At 32.9% G+C, this 24,108-nt stretch overlaps 1 protein-coding gene across 6 annotated transcripts in view; it reads left to right on the top strand.

Annotated features, from left to right (window-relative positions):
• The first annotated feature begins 5,607 nt into the window (after positions 1–5,607).
• The window catches only part of Tet (Ten-Eleven Translocation (TET) family protein), a 102,178-nt gene continuing 83,677 nt past the window's right edge, over positions 5,608–24,108 (top strand). For 5 of the 6 annotated variants that reach the window (XM_070641641.1, XM_070641640.1, XM_070641642.1 and 2 more), the window contains exons 1-2: positions 5,608–6,224; positions 22,070–24,099. In XM_070641641.1, coding sequence (XP_070497742.1) covers positions 23,032–24,099 — 1,068 coding nt within the window. In that variant the 5' untranslated portion in view covers positions 5,608–6,224; positions 22,070–23,031. The remainder of the gene's footprint in view (positions 6,225–22,069; positions 24,100–24,108) is intronic. The other variant, XM_070641638.1, reaches the window with a different exon arrangement.

The raw sequence follows: 24,108 nt of genomic DNA, 5'->3' as shown, positions 1-24,108 counted from the left end.
ACGTCTTAGTCAGCTACACAATTCTAAAAATTGTAACATTCTTGATCTAACTGTATATTAATACAGAAACATGATCCGAAATCCCAAAATTCATGATTTTTGTTGCAAAAGGTTTCAAAACACAGCAGACAAAACGACTTCCTCTAAACCTAAATCCCCAAAATACCTGAATTTGTTAACAAAAAGTTGACAGGGAGAGGAAAGAAAATTTAATTTTATAAAAAAAATTGTCGAAATCTAAATCTAAATAAAAAATCGTATCCTATTGAATTGGAGGGGATTACATTTTTTTTTCGCGAGCTAAAGCACAGCCAATATCTTTTCAAGATTCTCTTCTTCTTCTTTTCACAATTTTCGTAGGCAGGTAGTCAAAAGAAGCTGATCTCTATCCTTTATTTATATTTATCCTTTCGTCACATCTATTTCCTTGTGAAAGGAACCGACAAAAAAAGGCTTCTCTTTAAAGAGTTTACTGACCCTTTCTGTCGCTTCTTTTTCTTTTCATTTTCGTTGATTACCTTTCATATTGCACTTCATTCCTTATTCTTTAAAGTAACTAATATAGAAATTAGATGTTCTTAGGAATTTCCTATCCATACTTACTTCCTCATTTCGATGGAGGGAATTCCCTAACATAGAATTTTTAGTTCAAGGGGTTCTCATCGTCCACACTGTATGACACACAAAAAAAAGGTGCTAAAATACTTTTCTCCTCTATTTGTTGCTTCCACACTTTACACTGCATTCATAAAAATTATTGGGGGATTTCGTATATACATATTTTGAAGTTAAAGCCGATCAACATGATGATATTACAATAATGGCATGCAGTAAAGGGAAAGAAAAACAAAAGTGAGGAGGTCATAAATTCAAGTGCGAAGGCGTCAAGTGATAAAATCCTTTTATGAAAGCATAATTGATCATAAAAATTTTGTGTTTTTGTCGGTTATGTAAAATAAATACTGAGAAATTTGTCAAATTTTGTGAGGGAGACGGATTGGGTGAGGGAAACAGAATGAGATTTGATGAGATTGAGATGAAGGGAACTTACTTGTCAAATGAAATGAGATAAAACAGGGAAAAATATAAACGTGAGATAATCGTGGGGAGATGAAATAGAGGTTACGGTGTCCCGAGAGGAACATTCTGGAGGAATTTGGGATTTTTCAAGGTTAAGTCTTATTATTTAATTGCTTAGTTCGCTGGCCGTATTGATCCATGGACTTAATCAGATGTCGTTTAAAGCTGAATTCCGTCTGCAAATTACCAATACCAAGTGCAATACTGTCTCTATCGACAGCTTCTTTCCAAGAGTTCTTTGAAGTTAAAAATCTAGTAACCTTTGAAATTTTTGAAATAAAATTGTCAAAAAATCAGTAAAAATCGCCAAATTGAAGTTAAAAGTTTAATTCTTCCGTGCGGACCAAGAATTTGTGTAAACTAGGAGACAGACCCAGCAACAGAGCAGATTGAAAAGCAGCCTAAGCTCCACATTGAAGCAAAGTTACAGCAGAGTTCGAAGTCAAATAAGATTTTGTATGGAAATGCCGACTCAAATCGACTCAACTTCATTTAAAATAGAAGACGAATTCGAGCTCTGAATTACAGCAAGATACTTCAGTTCCTCTAATTTAAACCTGCTAATCGCTACTCTTTCCTTTAAGAAGATTCACTCAAACATAATACTTTTGTCAAAATACAGAAGTCAAGTGGGAAAATAATGTGAGTAAAAGTCTCATTGTCTAATTTAAATGCGGCATTTTTTATGACTTTACCCTTGATTCAGAGATTTTTCCCCCCAAATATATATATATTTACAAACGAGAGCATTATCGTGTCCCTTACGTCACTACTTCATTCAGTATTCCCTTTTTATGTGTTTTTCCACGCTCTCCTCTTATGAGTACCAGAAGCTATCATGGTAAACATTTTCCCGCAAAAATAAAACACATTGTTCTCACTGACCTAGTGCAATGTTGTGAAGCTGATGATAATAGCTGTTGGGGTTTCCTTTATTTTCCATTCGCACTTATAAAGAGGCTCCTTTAAATATCAATGTGATTATGTCCTGTGATCATATTTTTTGAAAAATGATACAAAAATCTGTCATGAATTTAATTCAGTATTTAAAAAAAATGTTTTGTTGTCTAAAAAGATGTGAGTCAATAAAAAGCCATAGAACTTGTACATGTACATTCATGTAGAGAATGTGAAAATAAAAAAAGTTGTATATAGTCGGCAGCTGTCGTTGCTGAGAGGATCCTTTTTCGTATTGTGTATATTTGTATGTATTTTTAATGGTTTTTATCATCATCAAGCACAGTAATTTAATACAAGCTTAAATGTATATATATTATATGTATAGATGTGAAACTAGTTTTTCAGGATTCAGGACAAAAGTTCAATTCTATAGATGATGAATTTAATTCGCCATGTGATGTGAGAAAGTCCTCGATTTTTAAACATAGATAAAAATGGAATGAATTGCGTACATGTTGAGAGTTTCATCATTTTCATGCCATTTAAAGTGAATGTAAGTGCTGTAAATACGTATATACTTTTGAGCACATATGAGAGAGAAAATAGCAGCATAAATTTTTAATCCAACATACATAAAAATGCTCTTATTTTTTTCCTTAACATAAGCAATAACATAATTTTGCTGTTTTGCTTCTTATTTCGCTTGCTTGAGAAATAAAACACCGGCAAAAATTATATGAAAACGTATGTCTATGTACACGACACTTCTCTTTATTTCCATCCAAAAATTATTTTATTATTCGAGCATAAAATTTCTTAGCAAAATTTCGAAAAAAATGAGATTTTTAATTCAATTTGATCTTAGTTGGCTGGGTGTGATGTGAGATCTCGACAACCAGAGATCGTTGATAGCTCTAGTTTGCAGCATTAGGTCTGTGCCATCGATTTAATTCAGTTTTGTTTGTTTCTAAGCTTAAAACGATCTACTAACTTGTTAATTAATGATTTTAAATTAAATATGCAAAAACACGTGCTTTTAAAGTTCAAATTTTGAACTTCAATAAAAAAGGCTGAAAATTTGAATTTTAAAAAACCGGTAAATGATAAAATTGGATATAATGACTGAAATGCGCCAAAATCACCCGACAATGTTGAGTCCATGCTTTGTCTCACTGGCGCGAGTTTTACTTTGCCAAAAAAATAAGAATTCTTCATTTTATTCATTTCATTTGTTCTTTTTTTCAAACATTTCTGGACGGATGTTTTGAGCATAAAATTAGTTTTCTTTTTTCTGCATAATTTTCTTTGTTTGTTGAAATTTAAATAAGCATAATTCATATATTTTTTGGATGGAATTTAGAAAAAAAGAGAGAAAAAGGAAAATGATAATTAAAAAAAAATAATTTCAATGAATTTTTATGAAGAAAGGAATTTTGTGCCTTCATAGAATCCGTGAATCATATAATTTTTTTGTACACTCTGTTTATGCTTTGATGTTTTAATATCAAATTATGTTAGATTTTTAATCCAGATATCACGTTTTCTCATCTTTAATTTTGCATGCAATGGTCTAAGTTTGGCTTATAAAATGAGCAGTAATTTGGCAGAAACTTAATTGCTTTTTAATATCAAGCAGAAATAATTGAGGAAACCTGCAAGTATTTAGGGCATTTGATATGGATATTGGATGTGAAAATTGCATTCTTATTTCAACAGCTTTGAGTAATTTTAGGTCTTGAATATTTCAAGGTAGGAACACGAAATTCTGAATTTATGCTAGAATTGCAATATGCCAAACCAGAATTGATACTTTATTCATACTCAATATCTAAAAATAAAGACAATAGCAAGCATGTCTCAACAAAAATTTCCATCCTCATACGACTTCCTCCCAAAAAATCTCATGATTACACAAAATTCCCCATTAGTAACTAAAAATTGCGTAATACACAGTCATAATAACAAAAGGACTAAGCAGCATTGAAAATTCAAAATAAATTGAGGATTAACATTGACTCATCTCCATCTCACGCATAAGTCCTTAGTTTTTTTAAATCGCCTTTAAATTACATTATTAACAAAAATAATCAATCGTGTTTAAACAGATAGGAGACGTGAAGTATCAAATTTACCGAGGGGTCTTTTTAGTCCATAAAATGCTTCAAAAGGATTTCCCATTATGTCCAATATTTCTAATGCATTTTTCATCTTGTACAATGTTAGTTGAATGTCCCGAGTGGTGCAGTGCAGGGAATTGCATTGTTTGATGATAAAATGGACATTACAGTATCAGTAGTTACCCTACTACGAGTACCGTTAATTAGAGCTCGATGCTGACTTGGTTTGAGTCGAGTTGAGAGACAACATCAATTTCTACCGTCAATAGTGCGACCTTACGTGTTTACTCACTTATTTGGCTATACAGACCAATTGGGATCCATTGTCGCCCATAGATATTGCCTAAAACTAGCTTTATTGCTGGCTGTCGCTTGTCAATTCCCAAATCTAAGTGCAATACTGTCTCGATCGGCACCATCCTTCCACGAGTTCCTACTGAGTCAATCCTGCAACGTAGCGACGCAACAGCGACCTAACGAACACGTTGCATGCTGTTCGGGACAATTTCATTGACATTCAATTAAATATTGATCGATTGAAAAAAATATTCTTTGATTTTGACTCTCCCAAGACTCACAACTTTCATTTCATACACAAATATCTCATTTATGTACACAATCAATACTGCATCTTCATATGTCTTGTAATTGTTATATAAATAGAACATTCAACTGAAAAACAAATGTCCTTAAAGAAGAAGAAGTGACTGCGAGCAAGAGAGAAAGAGTAAGCGGAAAAAAGAAAGAACAACAACGACAGCACATAAGCGAAGCTGAAGCACAAAAACAGTTTTTTTTTTCTTCTTTTCTTTCAAAAAAAAAAGCATAATAAATACACATTGCTGGCAACATAAAACAAAAAAAAAAAATTCACAGCTGTCTCTTTTCGATTTGTAGCACACATTTATGCATTAATATGTCCGTATATACAGGAATATATTTACTTACTCACATATATACGCATATATATGTATGGACTAAGTGTGACATACACGCATATAGTACATTGAACGGGATTACGAAAAATATAAGTTTCCTGTACTACTTTAGCAAAAATTGAGTCTTTTACGTTATTAATTTTATATATATGCACAGCATAAAAGGCTGTTTATGCTCATAATGCAATCTCAGCGATGCATGAAAATGAAGAGAAAATGTTGTGTGATAAGAAAAAGAAAAACACACGAATCGAAGTCTTCTTTAATGGATATGAAAAAAGGAAGAGAAGCATCAACAATTTTCCATCATACAGCACAGCACAGCACAAGCTACATAAATGTTTTTTTTTTTGTTCTATGATGATGATGCGTTTATTTGTATGCGTTAGCAAATCGACTTACACAATCGTAATCGTGTGTACGGAACGGAATGAAGAGAACTCCGATTTCCTACCTATGTATTTGTAGAGGATGATGATGATTCAACGAAGAAAAACAGTTTTTTTTTTTTTGGAAACATAGAGAAATAATACATAATTCCCTCTGTCAGCAGTTCAGTTGCTTACCATGTTTCCGTGAGTTCGCATGTATTTTTTTCATACTCGGCTCAAATCCAAAATAAACAAAATAAAAAGCATAAAGGAACAAAACATTTTTTTTATATTAATTTTAATAATTTTTGTGTTAAGTGAAATTTAAATTATTTAAATTAAGGATTAACAATTAGGAGCTAATTACGTACTAATTTAAGGATTTCATTTCTCATAACATATTAAGTTATAAGTGAAGACATCAATTGATTCCGGTGAAGCAAAATATTGTGTTTATATTTGGATCAATAAGAAATGAAATGAGAATATAATAACAAGAGTTCCGCTATATATAAAAAAAAGGAAAAAAAAGGAAAGCAGGAAACTAATTAGTGAAACAATTTCAGTTTTAGATGCTATAAGTGTTTATTGAACAGAACCAGTAACTAATTTTAAGTTCAATTTTAGTTCCAATTTATTTATTTTAAATTCCAAAAAAAGTAATATTTTTTGTGTAAACGAAAAAAAAAAAAAAGTTAAGAAAGTGCTGCTAGTTCTTTATTTATTTTATATTTATATCCATATAAGCTCCTTACGTACATTCTAATTAATTTAAGTGTGAGAAGAATAGTCAATACCTTTAAAGACACAACTCACAGGTAAAGAAAAAAAATGACAATAAAATGTGAATTTTGATATTAGGTTCTTTTTGGCGCAAAACGATGTGAGAGGAAATTGGGATCTTCAGGAAGTTCTCAAATATACAACAATAAAGGCAGATAAATTTTTATTGTTATTATTATTATTTTTTGGCACTGTTGCCCAATTTCCTCTATCATTCAAAAAAATTATTCAGATTCCTCAATCAACATTTGGGATTGTTCATAAGTGACGTGTGTTAAAAGTTGGATATTTTGGACCTAATCTGCAGTTATGCTCAATATGAATCTATGTGTGACACAAGGCTCTGTTTAGAAGGATTTGACCTGAATTTTATATGAACAGGTTTGCAGTTTTGGACAGCATCTTATAGTCCTTTCAAGGATACATGACTGTATTTCCTGCATTTAAGCAGATCTACAGTTTACGGTTGTGACTTATAGTTTGCCCAAGGCTAAAGACCTGTAGATTTGAATCGAACCCTATTAAAAAATCACATGGAGTTCTGAATCCATTTGGTCCATCCCAGTGAGTGTCCTACGAAAAAGTGTCAAACATGTAGATTCAGACCTGATTATGGTCCGTCACTTAAAAACAATCCCAATATGTACGTACGAAAATAATTTCATTTAAATGGATTTGTTAGGCATCATTTTGCTTATGAGATTGAATTGTGTATATAATATAAAGCATAAATGTGGCTCAATTCATCGTCAACAAACGAAAACAAAAAACAAGCAAGCAAGCAAGCCATCAAGCAAAGTTGTGAATGCATTTTTATTAAATAATTGGATGTGTGATATGAATATGATTGAAAATGTCTACTACTGTTCTGGATATGGAAATAAATTTCTCTCGGGAACAACAAAAAGTATGAAAAAAAAGCAGTATCGACTTTTGTTTCCTGTAACTATAGAAAATAATCAAAAGTCCGTAATTTCCATGACAATTTTCACAATAAAAATAATAATTTTTTTTACAAATTTTCAAAAAAACTGTGCAACGTTCGCTTGATTAATGGCCTATGTCCCGAATATAATATTATTTGTATCCAGACAACACCACTGTATTTGCCGATCGTTCTTGTAAACAATCTTGCCATACATTGTTGTATTTTGATATTTTTTTCCATAAAACTCATTATAAGTTCATTGTAAATTACACAGCAACATGCAATAAGGAATTTATTTCGGCTTTGTTTCTTTATGGCTCGATTAAAAATTATTTTTTTTTGTTTTGCGTTATTTGAGAATTTTTTCTTTTATGAATGATCTCATTTACCTCGTACATGAATCTACTTCTTATTTTTTTTGGAATATTTCATTTCATTATTTAAAAATTTCTTTGATAAACTTTTTTTTTGGGAATTAGCATTGAACATGTGAGGCTTTTGAATATTGTGTATTTTGGGATGGATTTCTATGTCCCTGACAGACAATGAACATGTTTGCTCACCTAAATGAGCGAATGAGTATAGTCAATGAATATAATTGAGGATTCTCAATTTTGAGAGGATATACCCAATATTGTTGAAATATGAGTTCGAACTAAGCAATACTAAGTTGTTGCCGTTTACCAAAATGTTCTAAGGTGACAAGACATATGTAAGCAATTCTGTCAAGTCATGGGGAAATTTGAAACTTGAAAAGGGAATTTAGCTGTCGAACAAGCTATTTGATACCTTTTTCATGAAGATGTTGGTTCGATTCCTGTGAATAACTAGATATTTAGCTCCTACAAACCCGAACAGCACAACGTGTTCATTAGAGCATTGCTTTAATTGTAAGACACTATGTTGTCTTCAAAGAACCATGACGGCTGATTCTGACCCATTTTCACGGCTCGTCGCATTATGTCACTAGGGTTGAATGCTTCCTGTGGCTTACGTGATAATGACTTCAATTCTAATCAGCAAAATCCACACTTTTCTGTTACTAAACTGCCACATCATTTTCTGTTACTAAACTGTCACTATTGCCTAACTGATCACTAAACTTGTCAGTCTAATACATTCATGTAAATTGAAGATTACAATAATACAATAACATACAGCAGATTATGACTCACAAGAACTAAAATAAATTAAATTAAACTAAAATCAATAACAATCCATTCCGATAACTGCCTAACGACATTAGAATAACATTAGTTATGATATCAGACATGCAATCTATAAATAAAAATTCAATTTAATATTTTAAATTTTTTTATGGCCCGCTAAAAATTCAATAGTGAGCTCCGTCACGAAATTAATTCAATTTTGCAATTTTAATGCCAGCTGTTTGAGGTTCCTCATATTTTATTTTATTTTTGTTTGATGTAAATTAAATTAATTTTTATTTAAGCAACGGAGTGCATTAAAAATATTTGCAAGTCTGCGTCGTGTAGGTTTTTGCTTTTATTTGAATGTGGCAGTTGTGGGCAACCTGTGTGGTGTGGTACACACCTTGGTGGTTAGCCTCGAGCATAAACTGCACACAACATAAGGGTTTCATGGTGTTTTGTGACACTAGTGTGTCGCGACACACAGGTTGTCCACCCCTGAAATATTCTGTCAGTAAACGGAAATTAAGATTTCTTTGACTTCTTCCATCTCGAATTTTGTAAGCAACAAGAACAAGAATAAATAAAAATTCTATTCAGCTAATATTTTTTTCTGCTGTTGAATGCAATTTTTCCTTTATTTAATCATTTTTCCCAAAAAAAAGCAGAAAAAAGAAAATGAAAGAAATCTTCTCGGCATTGCCATTGAATGTAATTTCATTGTTAGATCCCTCGATAGTAATAAAAGTTTGAAGATAAATTTCTGGATCAGAAAATTTGCTCAATTAAATTGAATTCGCATTTCATTTCTGCAACAATAGAGCATGTACATATATATGTAGACGTAGTAATAGATGTAACGGCAGTATGTGTGAGACACAAAATAATTCCCTGCCCTCTTCCTTCAATGTAGACGTTTGCTGTGTGAAATAAATGGACAATAACATAAAAGACAATTCCTCATTTCGTTCTTATTGCAATTCAGCTTTTGAAATTTTGCATTGAACCATAAATTAAGAAGAGTTTTTGATGATCAGCTCGTGATGGGCCTACAGAACTTCTTTCATTCTTTTCATCTTCATTTTCATTCTTTAATTAAACAGACAACAAGAATAAGAAAAAAAGTTTCTCTTTAGCGCGCGCTATTTGCTTTCAATAGGAATAAGATGCCTTGTTGTCATCATCAACATCATCATCATCAATTCTGTCGTCTTCCTCGACATTCGACGCTTCATTCACTCTTTATAATTAGACAACGATGATGATAAAAAAGAGAAATAATGAATCGTATAGTCAATTCTGTTCATCTCACTGACTTCTTTTCCTTTTGTTTTTTTTTGTTCATATCCAATGCCCCCTTAATGAGAAAATTTCAAGTCGACATTTTGTTGGACATAAAATTAAATAATGAAAATCGCCATTCTTCGACATTCGCTTTTATGTACACAAAAGAAGTAAGAAGGAAGAGGGATGAGAGAGTGAATAGGAAAGAAAACTTTTCATGTTTTTCTTCACTTTTACTAGGAACAGCAAGAACGAAAGTTGCTGGTTGTTGATTATTTGATTGGATTAGATGAGCGCATTTTTGTGGACATTATTTTGATATTGATGGTGATGCTTATGGATATTGGTGAGATGTTAGTGGTGTTTTGTGGTGGAAGGATGCTCTGATTTGGGGTATCTTGTGATCTTTTGGTGGTTTGATATGGATGTACTCGAATAATTCATTTTTCAAGCGTCGTAGTCAGAACAAACATTGTATTGATCTAAATAGACAACAAGTTGATTCTGTTGTCATATTAGCTTGGCAAGCATTTCAAGATACAGATTCAGTTAACAATGTCAAGAATCTGGACTTTGTTATCAATTCAGCTTCTTAAAACCATTAAGAGATCCTTTAGTGACCTGATCCTTTGCTCAGAGCATCCTGAGTAGCAATTTAACTCTCCTTCCATTGCTACACGTCTGACATCCTCAAATTCTTCTCACATCTTCAAGTTTCTTATTCAAAGAAACTAAAAGACACCCTTCCAATCCGATTCAATGCCCACCTTTATGTCTGCAATTTTTTTGTGCTAAAAGAATCTCTTTTTTTTTTGAGCAGCCAAGAAAAGAAATCTTAAGAAAAAGTTTCAAGCAAAACAATTGATATTTTTCCTGTAACATACAAGGAAGCGAGAGATTTTTTTTCTTCTTTCATTCTTCCTTTATTTAACAAAGTAAAATGGAAAAGAAGGAGGAAAAAAAATTCATTTCAAGTGCTGACAAATAAGAGCAAAAAAAAAAGAATGATGAGATTTTTAATTAAAAAATTTCTAAAGACTCGTCGTTTATCTGAGTTAGTTTGGAAACATACGAGGGCATTGCTTTGAAAGTTATGTCACTTGATAAAGGTTAATTCAATTTTATTCCTCATCTGTGCAGCATAGCCGAAGAAAGAAATTCCTTAAAGTATAATTTAATCTCGTGTAATTTAATGGCATCATCGTCATCATCATCATCATCATCATTGAATTAATCCAGTGGTGGGCAACCTGTGTGTCATGACACACCTTGGTAGTTTATCCTTGACTGAACTCACACACGACATCCGGTTCATGGCATTTTCAAGAATTTCGCTGACTAATTGCCGCGAACCAATAAGTTGCCCACCACATCACACAGGTTGCCCACCACTGCCTTAATCCTAAAAACACACTCTGTTAAGACAGCATAAAAGAACTGAAAATCTCTTTCTCAAAAAATTGAATAGAATAAATGAAGTTCTAAGGTTTCTTCATTATTATGATTATTATGTTGCTGTAATTTCATCATTTTCCATCTTCAAGTACGCAAGCATCAACGTACATACACATCAATTAATTATCATGAGAATAAAAAGAATTCTTATAATCGAGATATTAATTTTATACATTTTCATCCTCATCACCTTCTCATGGCTGGAATTATTCTATAAAGGAACATGCAGCAACAAAAAAAAAACTTTCTTGGCAACGTCTCGACTTTTTTTTTCGTATCTCATCATAATTAAATTCCTTTTTTATTATCAAGCAAAGTCTTGGTTAATGTAGGAGATCTAAGAATACATTTTTCGGCACATTTGCCAGAATCTTGCGAATTTTTAATAAGCTTTAAAAGCGTAAGAATAAGTTTGAGGATGGTTAAGGATGGAAAGTGTCTGAAGAGCATTTTTGAGCTTTCGAAGGCAGAATTCCAAGCTGACAAGAGCATGCTTTAATAATACAGCAATATCACTACGGTACCTAACTGTCTGTTTGAGAATCCTCAAGCTAGCTGCTGACTTTCCAGTCAATTCAACCCCAAACAGTCAATTAACACTAAAGACACCCCAAAACTGCCACAACAAGCCCAAATCCACGTGTTTATTATCTAAATCCAATCAATAAACGCGAAAATGCGGAACACGAGCCCAAACTACTTCCATCCGGCTTCACAACAACAATTTATCGCCTCAATAATGCGTAAATTTTGAGTCTAGCTTTCCTCCTTTTATCGATTCTTGTGCTATTGAATATTTAAAGGAAATTATGACAATTTTTAAAGAAAACTTCCTTTTTGCCAATAAAACGTGATTCCTATCCATAAATTCATCCACAACATCTTCAATGAATTATGGGCGCGTGTAAATTTTTGTATTTCACTGTCATGTGCAGCATGCTACTTGAATTTTCTTTTTATAGAATTCAGCATAATCTTTACACATTCTCCTTATGTATTTGGTTCCTTATTTTTTTTTAAATAAAAAGCCCCTCAGAGCAATGAACGAATGTACATTTATCCAATGTAGAGTTCAAGTTCATGTTCTCCATTCTCTAATAAATATGTGTGTATTTTCCTCCTTCATTCTTATTTTTCTTACCCACTATACACAGCAACATAAGAATGAAAGTATTCATGTGTTCGGTCATTCACAAAAAAGCAGCAAGCAGAGAGAATTGCTTCCACCCACACCCCATGCTGTCATTCGTATTGCAATAAATACACAACACATATACTTAAGGGCATTTCCATTTTTTTTGCTGTTGTTGTACACAATTTTCCGTGTGTCTTCTGCACGCCATGCTTCTTATTGTTATTCTTCTCATTAGTCATCGAGAGTTGCACGAGGAAAAGTTTTATACACAAAAGGAAGGAAAAATCTTCGATTTCTGGATGGTCGGTGGTATGGGGGGTAAAGTCATTGTTGCCAGTTTTCTTGCGAAATAAGGAAAAGTAAATTGCTCGTGTGTCTTTAAAACAAACAGCAAAAACTGCTTACTGTAGATCATTTAATGATGATAAGACGCGATATGATTGTATTGTGCATGTTTGTTCCTTTATAAATAATATTTTCATTTCCATTCCTGTATATCCGATAATGAGGCACAAAAAGAAACTTTACAAGTGATTGTTAAGAAAGTACAGGCAGCATATTTATTTATGAACACGAAGTAAATTGTATGTATGAAGGCAGAGAGAGCATACACAAGAAAAAAAGCACGTGATTTATGAGTTGTTTGCTTATTTGCCGCTTCTGCTACGAAAATGTTGAAAAACAAAAAAATTTTTTGTTGATATTTTCATTCTGTTCGGTTGAGGCTTCCTTCGAGACTCATTCGCATTTATCGGAGATTTTCATTTAAAAAACATCAACAAAAGAGCCGAAAATGTGCAATGAGTAATAGGATGGATGCGTGCGCATCCATTGAAGCACAAATACAATCACAATAAAGTGCCCGAATATTTGTGGATTGATATAAAACAATCAGGATGGTTGTGTACGACTCATATCGACAAAAAGTGATCCAAATGTAAACAAACAAGTATGCGGCATTATTTTTTTGGGAAATTATTGATTTTTTGTGCTGTATCAAATGAAGAAAAAAATAAATTTATGTTGCCTGTTAGTCATTCTGCCTCCTCCTGTGTCTTTTCCTGGAAAAAGTCAAGAAATGGATTTTTATTTTTTGCTGTTGCTGATGACGAAAATCATTTTATTTCCATTTTAATGCTCACCCCTTTTATTTTTATTCGCATAGATCTGATTTTGACGTAAAGAATTTTACAGCCACCGGTGTATTGAAGTCATCAACAGCAATGTACCTTTTTTTCTTGCCTTGATAACGTCTTCAACAATTATTATTAATATATCGCGATGAATTGATGTCATGTGTAGCTTGTAGATGATGATGATTCAATTTACACGCGCATGAAAGCAAAAGGAATCTAATTTTATTCCTTCTATGAATTGCATGAAGGATTGAATAAATCTTGAGAATGTTTTTCTAAAGCAAATGACATTTTTACTCATAATTTCATAAAAAAATCACACACATATGCCATCACATAAGTGCTGATTGGTGGGTGGGTGCGTGTATCGTGCTTGTGGAATGAGGACATGATGACGATGATGATGAAAATTCAAGTTCCAATGAACTGCGAAAATGTTTTCTCTCGTCATACAGAAAAAAAAGAAAGTGAAATAAATTGATACAAATTTTGTTCCTGATATAAGGCGACACGTGCTAAAATGTTTATCATTCAGTCAGTTCTTCTTAGTCTTCCAACATTCTATGAAAATAACATATTTTTTTCTTTCTTATGCCGTGTGTAAGATTTGCTGAATATAATAACGTCAATGTTTGAAAAGTCATAAGCATTTCTTCTTCATGTACACAATTTTTTCTCCTTTTTTGAGTATGTTAAGCTGTCATCGTAATACGAACAGTCACATATATTCAATCTACAAGAGGTGAAAGATTATTGTGATTGAATTATTTTCTTCAATTTTCAATTGAAACATCTGCTTATGTTACTTTATTCTTCATCGACTAGGTCTGTTTTAGTGACAATTGAGATGGATTTTTTTTGGGTTGTCCATAGACTTGCTTTTTGTATGTCGATAGACTTGCTTTTTGTGTGTCGAGATTTGTTGAATGGAATGAAATTTTAGGTAGATTTATTCATGATTTTCTGGGGCTATCTGAAGGACTAAGTGGGCAGATGCAAGGTATTTATGACTATAGTAACGTATTTATCCAAATTGAGCTCTTAGTTGCTATAAAATTATGAATATTGCCACCTGTTCTTGAGATTTCGAGGTCATTCACTTAAACTGTTGTCAAGAGCTGAATGAAGGGTTGGACAGAGACAAGCTAGATGACACAATTTTAGACTGAATGCTATGAAATAATTCAATAATTCTAGTATTTTCAAGCATGAATATGGATAGAGAAGCTTTAATAGCGAGTGGACAAAAATACAGTTTATCTAGTTGATGTCCAGTTGATGACTAATTCTAACGGATTACTGTCCTAACGAGACACCTTAATTTGTAATTGAAAGACTACAATGTCCAAATCCTTCAAATTCATCAATAATTGTTGATCTGTCAGAAAAATTATGAATCCAAATAACAGATCCGAAGTGGGACTCGAACCCACGCCCTACGATTTCTAGCCACATGCTCCTACCATTGAGCTATCAAGGGTTACTCGACAAAATGGCAAAATGTCATAGATGAATTATAATGATGAAAGATCATTACAGTCATCCAATTCCAACAATGATCCCAGCATACCTCACAACTTAGTCACCCAAAAAACTTACATACCCACTCCAAAATCCCAACAAAAACTTCCTCCATCGATACCCAAAGACGATTTTCTTTCATTAAAATTTATCATCATTCCTATCATTGTTCCTCCAAACAACCGGCGATATTCTCGCTCAGCTTTTTTTACTCTAAAGTCAATAAATTTTCGAAAAAAAGAGTCTTGCTAGAAGCTAAACAGCGAATGGCGTCTTCAAACTTTTCTTACCGAACAAAAGAAAAGAAATTTTTTGTTACAAGAAAAAAAAAAGTTTTTTGCCTCCTTCAATAATTTTCTTCTTTCATTCAACTGCTGCTGCTGTTTTTTTCTGATTATTCTGCAAAAAAAAATAAAAAAATAATAATAATGTGTATCGACAAAAGATACTTTACTTATACTTACTTCTCTAGTTTTGTTCCTTTATTTAGACACGAGGAATAAGAATAATAATATCTCAAGTAGCACAGGATGAAGGACGACGGAAGAGAGAGAGGGAGTGAGACAGAAAAAATGGCGAATTCAAACGACCATAACGAATTAAAAGAAGAGAAGGAACAAAAAAAGAATTTTTATATTCATTTATTCCGCGAAGTTTTTTCAGTCCTTAATTTTTTAATCTTATTTCTGTTATTGTTATTATTTTTCCTTCATACTAATGAATGCTGTCTTGTTGGAAAGTCTCTCTCTCTTCTTTCTTGCTGCTTTGCAGTGGTGTAGTAAGGATTTTTCGAGTTCTAATCCAGTTTGAGATTCACATCCTTATGGATACAAATGTAGCATTTATAAGGACGACCAGGTCAGGGTGATTAAAATGAGCCAAAGTGGCTTGGTGGCTCAGTGGGTTCAGTGTTGGGTAATTAATTTTGAAACACACCGATCCAGTGATCATGGGTTCGAAACTCGGCAGGAGACAAATGATCCTTTTTCGGATCATATACCACATTTCGTAATCTTACAGACAGTGAAGTACTCCAAATCCCAATTTGAACTGTGGGTCTAGGTCAGAGTACAGATCCAGTTCTGACGAAACCTATCTAAGAGACAAAGTCGACGAATCGCATTTTCCGCCCCAAAAATGAGTCAAAATAAGACATTACGGTGACATCCCCTAGCTACCCTACACCTTCCAATCCACAAATTGTGTATATATCCTAGTCTGCAAAGACTGCTTGCTGCCGTACAGCTTTTCTTTGCTCAACTCGAGAGATCAAGATATACGGTATCGAGGTAAAGTGTCAGGGCTTTCAAGCACAAATATCACAATTTAAGTAGATGAATGTCCATAAATTTCTTGCCCAACAGCCCGTGCAAGATCGCACAAAAATGAAATGAGAGAAAAAGGAGCAAAAAAGAAAAGTTTTTCGTTATATTTTTACTTCTGCTTCTTTTCATCCTTGTTTGTGGAAGTTAAAAACAACGAGAAGTACGATGGTTGAGATGGAATCAGAACGTCTTATGGCATCTCTCTTGGAAAAAAATAAACAAAGGAGATTCTGACTGAATGAAATCTTATGAAAAAACTTTAAATGAACTAAGAAGAAATTGCTTTTTTTTTTAATATTAAAAAAGTCTCCTGAAAGATTTTTTGTGCTGCTATTCAACAGGAAAAAGTTTTGACGTTTTATGCTTTTCATGACGATTTTTGCTCATACTTTTGTGTCCTTACCTTATTCCATAGCTTGTTTTCGTGATGATTTCATACCGATAAAATTTATTTTCTTGCTTGATAAATTTTATTTCTGTTTTTTTGCTGGTGCAATGAGATTTATTCAATCAATTGGGTTTGATTTAGTCAGATTTCTGATGGTTGAGGGACTTTTTGATGTTCAATTAGTTATGGGCTGTGCTTTTTTGGTTGATTTTTGTTGATCCAGTGATGATTCTGGATGTTAATTCTGTTTAACTGGATCTTTTTGAATTGTTCAATTACTTTTGATTGTTAATGTTGATTTTCCTTTACTGGATCTTTATAAAATGACTAATTGCAGTCTATAGAACAGAACTACAGTCAACAAAGCAGATCCAGTGATCTGCAGCTTACTCTAAATTGAATAACTAACAAGATTCAACAAAATCAATTCAAAACTTTCAATTTCCACCAAATTCTTTAAATTCAGACATTCAAATCCAAGCCATAACAATTAAACCTTCAAATTTATTGCACCAAAACCACCTGGCACTGACTGCCTCCCCCACAAAGAAACAAAAGATTTGATTTTCTTATTAAACTTTTTAATACAAAATTTTCAATTTTTTTTTTCCAAATTCCATTTTAAAAAAAGAATCCAAAAAGAAAAGGATTTGGTAAATCGCAGCTTAAATTTTTCGTCGAAAGAGGAAAAACGAAGAAAATTGAAGAAAATCTCTTCACATACAATACAGGAAAAAAGGAATAAAAAAAAAGTGAAAGCGAAGAAGTTATTAAAATATGTCAAGTAGACAATTTCCATCTCGTTTCGTTTTTCGTAACTTTTCACCATGATTTTCCATTCAATTTACATATATGTGAATTCGCGAAATTTTCCTTATTTTTTCCATTTTCATGAAAATTTATTTTTCTTTTCTTCTTCCATCAACATTGAAACGGTAGGAGATGAACATGAACGAATAAAAGAAAAGGCAAATCTCTTGTCAAGGCTTATATTCAGTTCCTTGTTGCTGTATGTTGGCTGAAGAATGAGGTAAAAAAAGGAAAGGGATAAGAAAGTCATTATATTTCCTTTTATTTTCACTTCTTTTTTTTTAAGTGAAAAAATATAAATTTTCAATGCGTTGGCTTTGTGTGCGGATGCTATCCTTAGTTCTGCAAGAAAGAATCTCATAGAATGCTGGCTTTAGAACAGATAGAAATTATGTCAAATCTTCACATTCAAATACTTTATCTTGCGTGCTTATTGTTCAATATATCCTCCCTCCTGTACCTTACCCCCAGTACGCATTATGTGATGGAATGAATAGAGAAGTATGAAAATTACTGGCAATTCAGAGCAATTGCTTTTCACTTCTGGTTGTAAAGCACTTAAAAAGCATTCGTTGTACGTAATGCATAATGATGTCGTCGAATATATGTAGATGAGAATGTTGTGTATGCTTGAGATTTTCTATTGCACGAACGTGAATGGCAAGAAACAAACGCAATTTTAACGACAATGACAATCTTTCATATCCTATATTCCGTGACACTACTCTACATTTTCATCATCATCATCATCATCATCAAGAGCATCCTCACGCATCCACGCATAGTTTCGTTACGGTACCTTTTGTCTTCAATTCCTTGTGTGTGCTTCAACGATGTTGATGACTATTATGAAGAACGTTAGAATTGAGTTCAATGGGCTACATAGCTACATATTACTTCCTCATCTCCTATTTTGTTGAATAAAAAACTTTTCATAGCTTTAGAAATCTACGCATCTTTTGTAAAAAAAATGAAAAGTTTTTCCTTCACTCTATAGCTTCAAATGATAATTGAAAACGAAGAGTTTGCAGCATATGAGCACATTGAATAAACTGTCGATGTTGACATTTTTCTCTTTTCTTTTGTTAAATAAACAGCATTTCATGCATTCTTAAATAAGTTTACATTAGCAACAGCATGAAGTATATAAAATCATCATTTCTACTTACTTATTGAATATTATTGTGTCAGAAAGTTTTATGCATATAGGATGTAAAATACGACTTTTGTTTGCTGTTTATTTCCTAGTGTGTAGGGGTTCTCTTTGTTAATTTGGAGTGATATATGCTGAATTTATGGAAATTACTAGTTAGGGTTATGTGGAAGGGTTTAGGGTGTAAAACTGGGAAGCACATGGTGAAGAAATGACGGGAAATCCGGTGCTAGGCCTGCATGACACTAGACTAGATTCTAATTCGGCTAAATCTATTTTCTGCCAAGATTTATGCTAACCAAAGGACAATTTTCGTCTTTTTTAGTTCGTGTGCCTTCTGGGACTAACATAAGCATGACATTGAAGTATAGTAGGGTTTGGGAGAATCTATGGTAGTCTGGGATAATGAGCTTTATATAGTCGAGTTTGTCAGTGCAACAATAAGGCGTCATAGGCCAAGAAGTTAGGAATCAGATCAAAACTTGATAATTTCATATATTCTAAGGACGTGAGTTCGATTCCCATTAGAATTTAACATGATCTTCCTTGAAAATCTCAGCTTCATCCCTTAAACTAAAATCTTCTTAAGTCCCTTTACCACATTAACCAGATTCATCCCAGATTCCAGACTTAAGTCCCCCAAAAGAACCTTTGATAAGACAATTGCACGACTAAGAATGAAATGATTTATATCCAAAAAAATGAATTTTCCATGCTGTTTTCACTTGTTTTTCACTTCCTACGAAAAGGGGTTTGTTGTACCTTTTCGCTGAGCAAATCTTCTAAGATATGATATGTTATGTAGATTTATGACAATTCTTCTTACTTTCCTTGTGCTCTTTTTCAGTGGATGAATAAATATGAGAAATAATGATGATGCCTTTATCCTTTCTAAATTTATAGGCTAGGTGACTTAAGAAGATTTTAAAAAAAAAGTCTTTATAAGATGCTTCCTTTTATTGATTTCACTCAGCATCATCATTTCAATCTCCTTTATGTTGATAAATCTGCTGAAAATCTAAATCTCAATTTCATTTGCTTACCAAATCATTTTTTTCCAATTTTCTCTGTGCTGCTCACTTTTTTTTTTCGCGCGTTTAGCATCTTGTCAGTAAGAAAGAAGCACGCGAGTACGTAAGATGAAGGAAGAGATATTGTTGTTGGGTTTTGGAAATGAAGAAAGATGAGGCTAAAGTCGAAAAAATGAAAGAAATACAATTACAAAGTCAATGGCAGTGAGGAAATATGAAGAATTTTTTTTTTTAATATTCTGTCTAAACTGAATGAATAAAAGAAGTAGAATGAGGAACAGAAAGTTTTTCATAAGATGAGAAGATGATGGCACCAAAAAAAAAATTTATTCACGACACGAATTTCGTTTGCGAATTTTCACTTTTTTTCTGCCTTTATCATCATCGCTTAGAAAATTGTGTGTAATGTGACAATCTCATTGTTGTCGTGTAAAAAGTGAAAATTGAAGCTGCTCAACGACTGAAATCACAACGATGAAATCAAATTTTCTTACTACTGCTCCCATGTACGAATTCACTCCTCATCGTCATCACTTTTTTTTCTTGCCTGTGCCTTTCAATTCATAGAAAATTCTCTGTCGCAGCTCAAGAAAATCGTTTAACGCAACAGAAATAGATGGAGATGAGGAAGCATAAAGGAGAAGATGAGTTGGAATTTGGTGTGGGACTTTTGGTTGAGCGCATTGTAGTTTTGCTGGATCTTTTACTGGATGTTGTTGAATTTGAGTTTAAACATTCAAAAACAGCCAATTCTTATGTAGTTCCTTTACTGCTTACATCTAAATTCACTTCATTTCTGAATTTTACAAACCAGGAACTGACAAATTTTGAAGTTCTTTCACTGGATCTTCCTAAATTCACTTTATTTTTGCTTGAGCTTGCAATTTCTGTAGTTATTTTACTGGATCTTTCTACTGGATGTTCTAAAATTAATTATATTCTTGTAAAATCCAACAGAACTGACAATTTCTGAAGTTCTGGATCTTTCTACTGGATGTTTCTATAAATTCACTATTGATCAACAATCTTCTGGATCTTTCCTACTGGATCTTGTTAAAAATTCACTTAATCCTCAATTCCCAAGATCCAAAAATCAACCAATTTTCCAATTCCAGCCAGTCAAATTGCCAATCACTTCCCCCTCCACCATCCATACAGTAAACTAAAAAATATTTAGATTTTTCACATTATGTACGAAGAAAAAAAAAGTATATGTACGATGAAATGGAAAAAAATGGATTTACCTCAACTCTAAAAGTGTATTTTTTCCCATGCAAATATTCAATTTTGGCGTGAAGACAAGTGTGAAGGCAAAAGGAGTAATTCACTAGTAATTTCACTTTCGAGAAAAATTATAATATTTTTTTTGGCGTATTCGCTATGCTGCCTCTGTCTCTTATTTTCTATTACATACGTTCATTCGCACATAATATACATAAGTGGAAGAAGAGAGATTTGCTATGTGTGGAATTTGCATAAAAATTGAAAATGGTTTGTTAGAATTTTTTTTATTTTTGAGTTAGGGAAGAGCTGCTGATGTTGTTGAGGGTAAATCGTTTATATTCCTCGACAATATATATGCCTACATACATACATTGCCGTGTCATAACTTTAAATGTTAATGCATTTTTCAGTTTTCACTTGACGAAAATTAAATTTTAGGAGGAGAGTGAGATGGATATAAGGCATGAGGAGATGACTCATGGCATTGAGTTGACTGAAAATTGAATTAAAAAAAAATTCTTTCGCTTTTAATGAAACCATAGACATGTAAAAAATGTAAATTTTGTTCTTGTTCCTTATGCAAAAAAATATCTAGCAGTTGTCTTTCGGCTTGGGTGCTTCTTCTTGCTTGCTTGGGGTTTGTTCTGTTATTAGGTATCATTGTTAAGATAGGGATGAGGAGATGAGTGTTACGTCTTCAATAGTGAAATCTGTTGAATGTTGATTTGTGAGTCTAAGTGGCTCGGTGGCTGAATGGTTTAGTACTTCGGTACCTAATGATTGCAACACCGAGACCCAGTGATCAAGGGTTCGAGACTCAGCACGAGAAACTGTTTAATTGTCCTTTTTCGAATCATTTGATTCAAACGCGACTCACAGCCTTCCTTTGTTGGTTCTAGACAGTAATGTCCGCAAAGGAGTGGTTCTGATTCCAATATTGACTACTGAGTGCAGAGGTCTGATGCACCCTCAATCTCGCTAGACGAATAGTCTCCTAGTTTAGCTCTGGATGATCAGGTTCTAGGGAAAAGATCTTCAAAATGTTAATTTTTCGCATTCCTTACATAACTAGTGGACGTCCCCACGACAGAAAGACACAAAAAGTAAAAATTCGTTATCGATGCCATAAAAATCCATTTAAAGCTGAATTTTTAATCAACATAGAAAAAAAAAAAAATGTATTCATGAATGTTTATTGTGCTACCACAACAACCACATAATATGAAGCCATTTTAAGCGCTTGGATTTCAAGCAGATGCTAATTTATCTATTCATGTAGTTAGTTTTTGTAGACATTAAAAATTTACGTTTATTTTCTTTCTTCTTCTTCTCATTTCAGATTTGTTCATTTATTGTTTGATTCTAACTTCGTAACTATAACCAAAGTCTAATTTTTGAAGGATATCCTTAATAAGGATAAACGAGTGAAATCTAGTAATAATTAATTTATTTCGCATCTAATTTATTTAATTTATTTAAAAATTAACGGTCTAGTTTCTAAAAATTCATCCCCAAAAATAAAAAGTTGTGTAAAGTACAAAAAAAAGTCTGAAGCGTACCAAAATTGTAAGCAGTGAGAGTACTAAAAAGCAAATTATACCAAAAAAAAATTTAAAGTAAATTTCGGAAGCACTACAAGCAACAAAAAAAACGCAATCAATCAGCATAAACCAAAAAAAGAAGTGACCGACAAAAAAATAATAAAAAAAGTACAAATTATTCTATTTAAATCACAAATTTCAATCAACAACCGTACCGTGCCCATCGAGATATTTCTTCAGTTATATATTTTAATCTGCAACAAGACATAAAACTTTATTTCGTGTATGGAAGTTACCAAAAAAATAAAAAAAAAAGTTGAAACAGATTTGAATATTTTTAATAATAAAAGTACGAAAGTGGAAGCAAAAAAAAACTTTGTTCTTGTGAATTTTAAGGAAGCCAGATTGTATACCAAAAAGAAATTTGTATATTTTATGCTAAAAAACGTGAAAATTTTTATCAGGAGACAAATTTTAATATATTTCAAATAAAAAAAAATGTTCAAATTTTAACTGTAGTGAAACGAGAGCTGACAACATTTAACGAATATTTTTGCTACCTCAAAAAAAAAAAGACAAAAAAAGAGTCAAAATATTTATCAGAAAATTTTTATCGCGCAATAACTGTTGAAACTGAAACATAAAAGCATTTTTTATGGTAATTAAAACATGTAGCATATTTTGGATAGAATATAATTCATAAAAGACAAAATATTAACAAGAAATACAAAGGAAGAGAATAGAATTAAGCAACTCAAAAATGATGAGTGCTGCCGCACCGCAGACGGCATCCACTACATCGGATGATCCGTCAGAAAGCGGTTTACCTCAATTTACAACATTTCAATCAGCGGATTTGGAAGCAACATGGGAATATTATGATAGATCAGTTGTAGCACATCCAGTTAATGATTTATCATCATCATCAAATAGTTATACAAGGCCATGGGAAATGGAGAGTAAGGAACATCAACAACAACAGCAACAAGCACAAATTCATCAACGTGGATTTGAGCCATTTCCAAAACTGCCTTCATTCCAAAGTCAATTTCATTCATTTGCTGATAATGCATTAGTACCGGAACCAAGTTTACCTGCTCAAGTTACAGCTGTACCCGTTCCAATCTCTCCATCATCTGCATCACCATCAAATGGAGCATTGACACAATTAACACAGTTAACGTCTACCCCGCTCACACCTTTACAAGCGCCATTGGCAGCATTACCACATACAAATTTTCATCATACGTTGACAGCTGTTAATGTAAATACACCACGTGGTTATCCATTAGTTCCTGCACCAATTCAAGCACGCGACATTCCAACAATTCAACAACAATATATTGATGAGCGTCACATACAATTATATCAGCCGATAACGACAACAGCAACATTCCATCATCCGGCACCACCACAACCATTACAATCTGGTGTCGTAACAGTATTGAAAAATGAATCTGTCAATTATGATCTCAAAAATGGACTTCATCATCACAATTCGTCATTCCAAAATGCAACATTAATGGATACAAGTAATAATAGTTATATGGATACAAGCAATGTTATTGGAACGCCAAAGACAAGCAATAAAATTAATATGAATGGAAATACGCCTCATGCAAAAGAGACGCGGAAGAAAGAGAGACGAAAAATACGGGCGGGATCGTTAGAGTCAAGCACTGAGTCGGATGCAAGCAGTGCAATGGATATTGATGGTGCAAATGGTAATCCACAAGTTGCTGCCGTCTCTAGTACAGACAATTTTAAATCGCCAATGCATCCAGGCATGGATAATAGCAACGATCATATGAGCACTGGAGAGAAACAGGTAAGATTG

Source organism: Chironomus tepperi, unplaced genomic scaffold, assembly GCF_022539635.2.
Source record: "Chironomus tepperi strain 1889 unplaced genomic scaffold, CSIRO-AGI_Ctep_v1 contig_244, whole genome shotgun sequence".
NCBI lineage: Eukaryota > Metazoa > Arthropoda > Insecta > Diptera > Chironomidae > Chironomus > Chironomus tepperi.
The sequence above is the reverse complement of the archived record's forward strand: the minus strand, read 5'-3'. Positions and strand labels throughout refer to the sequence as shown.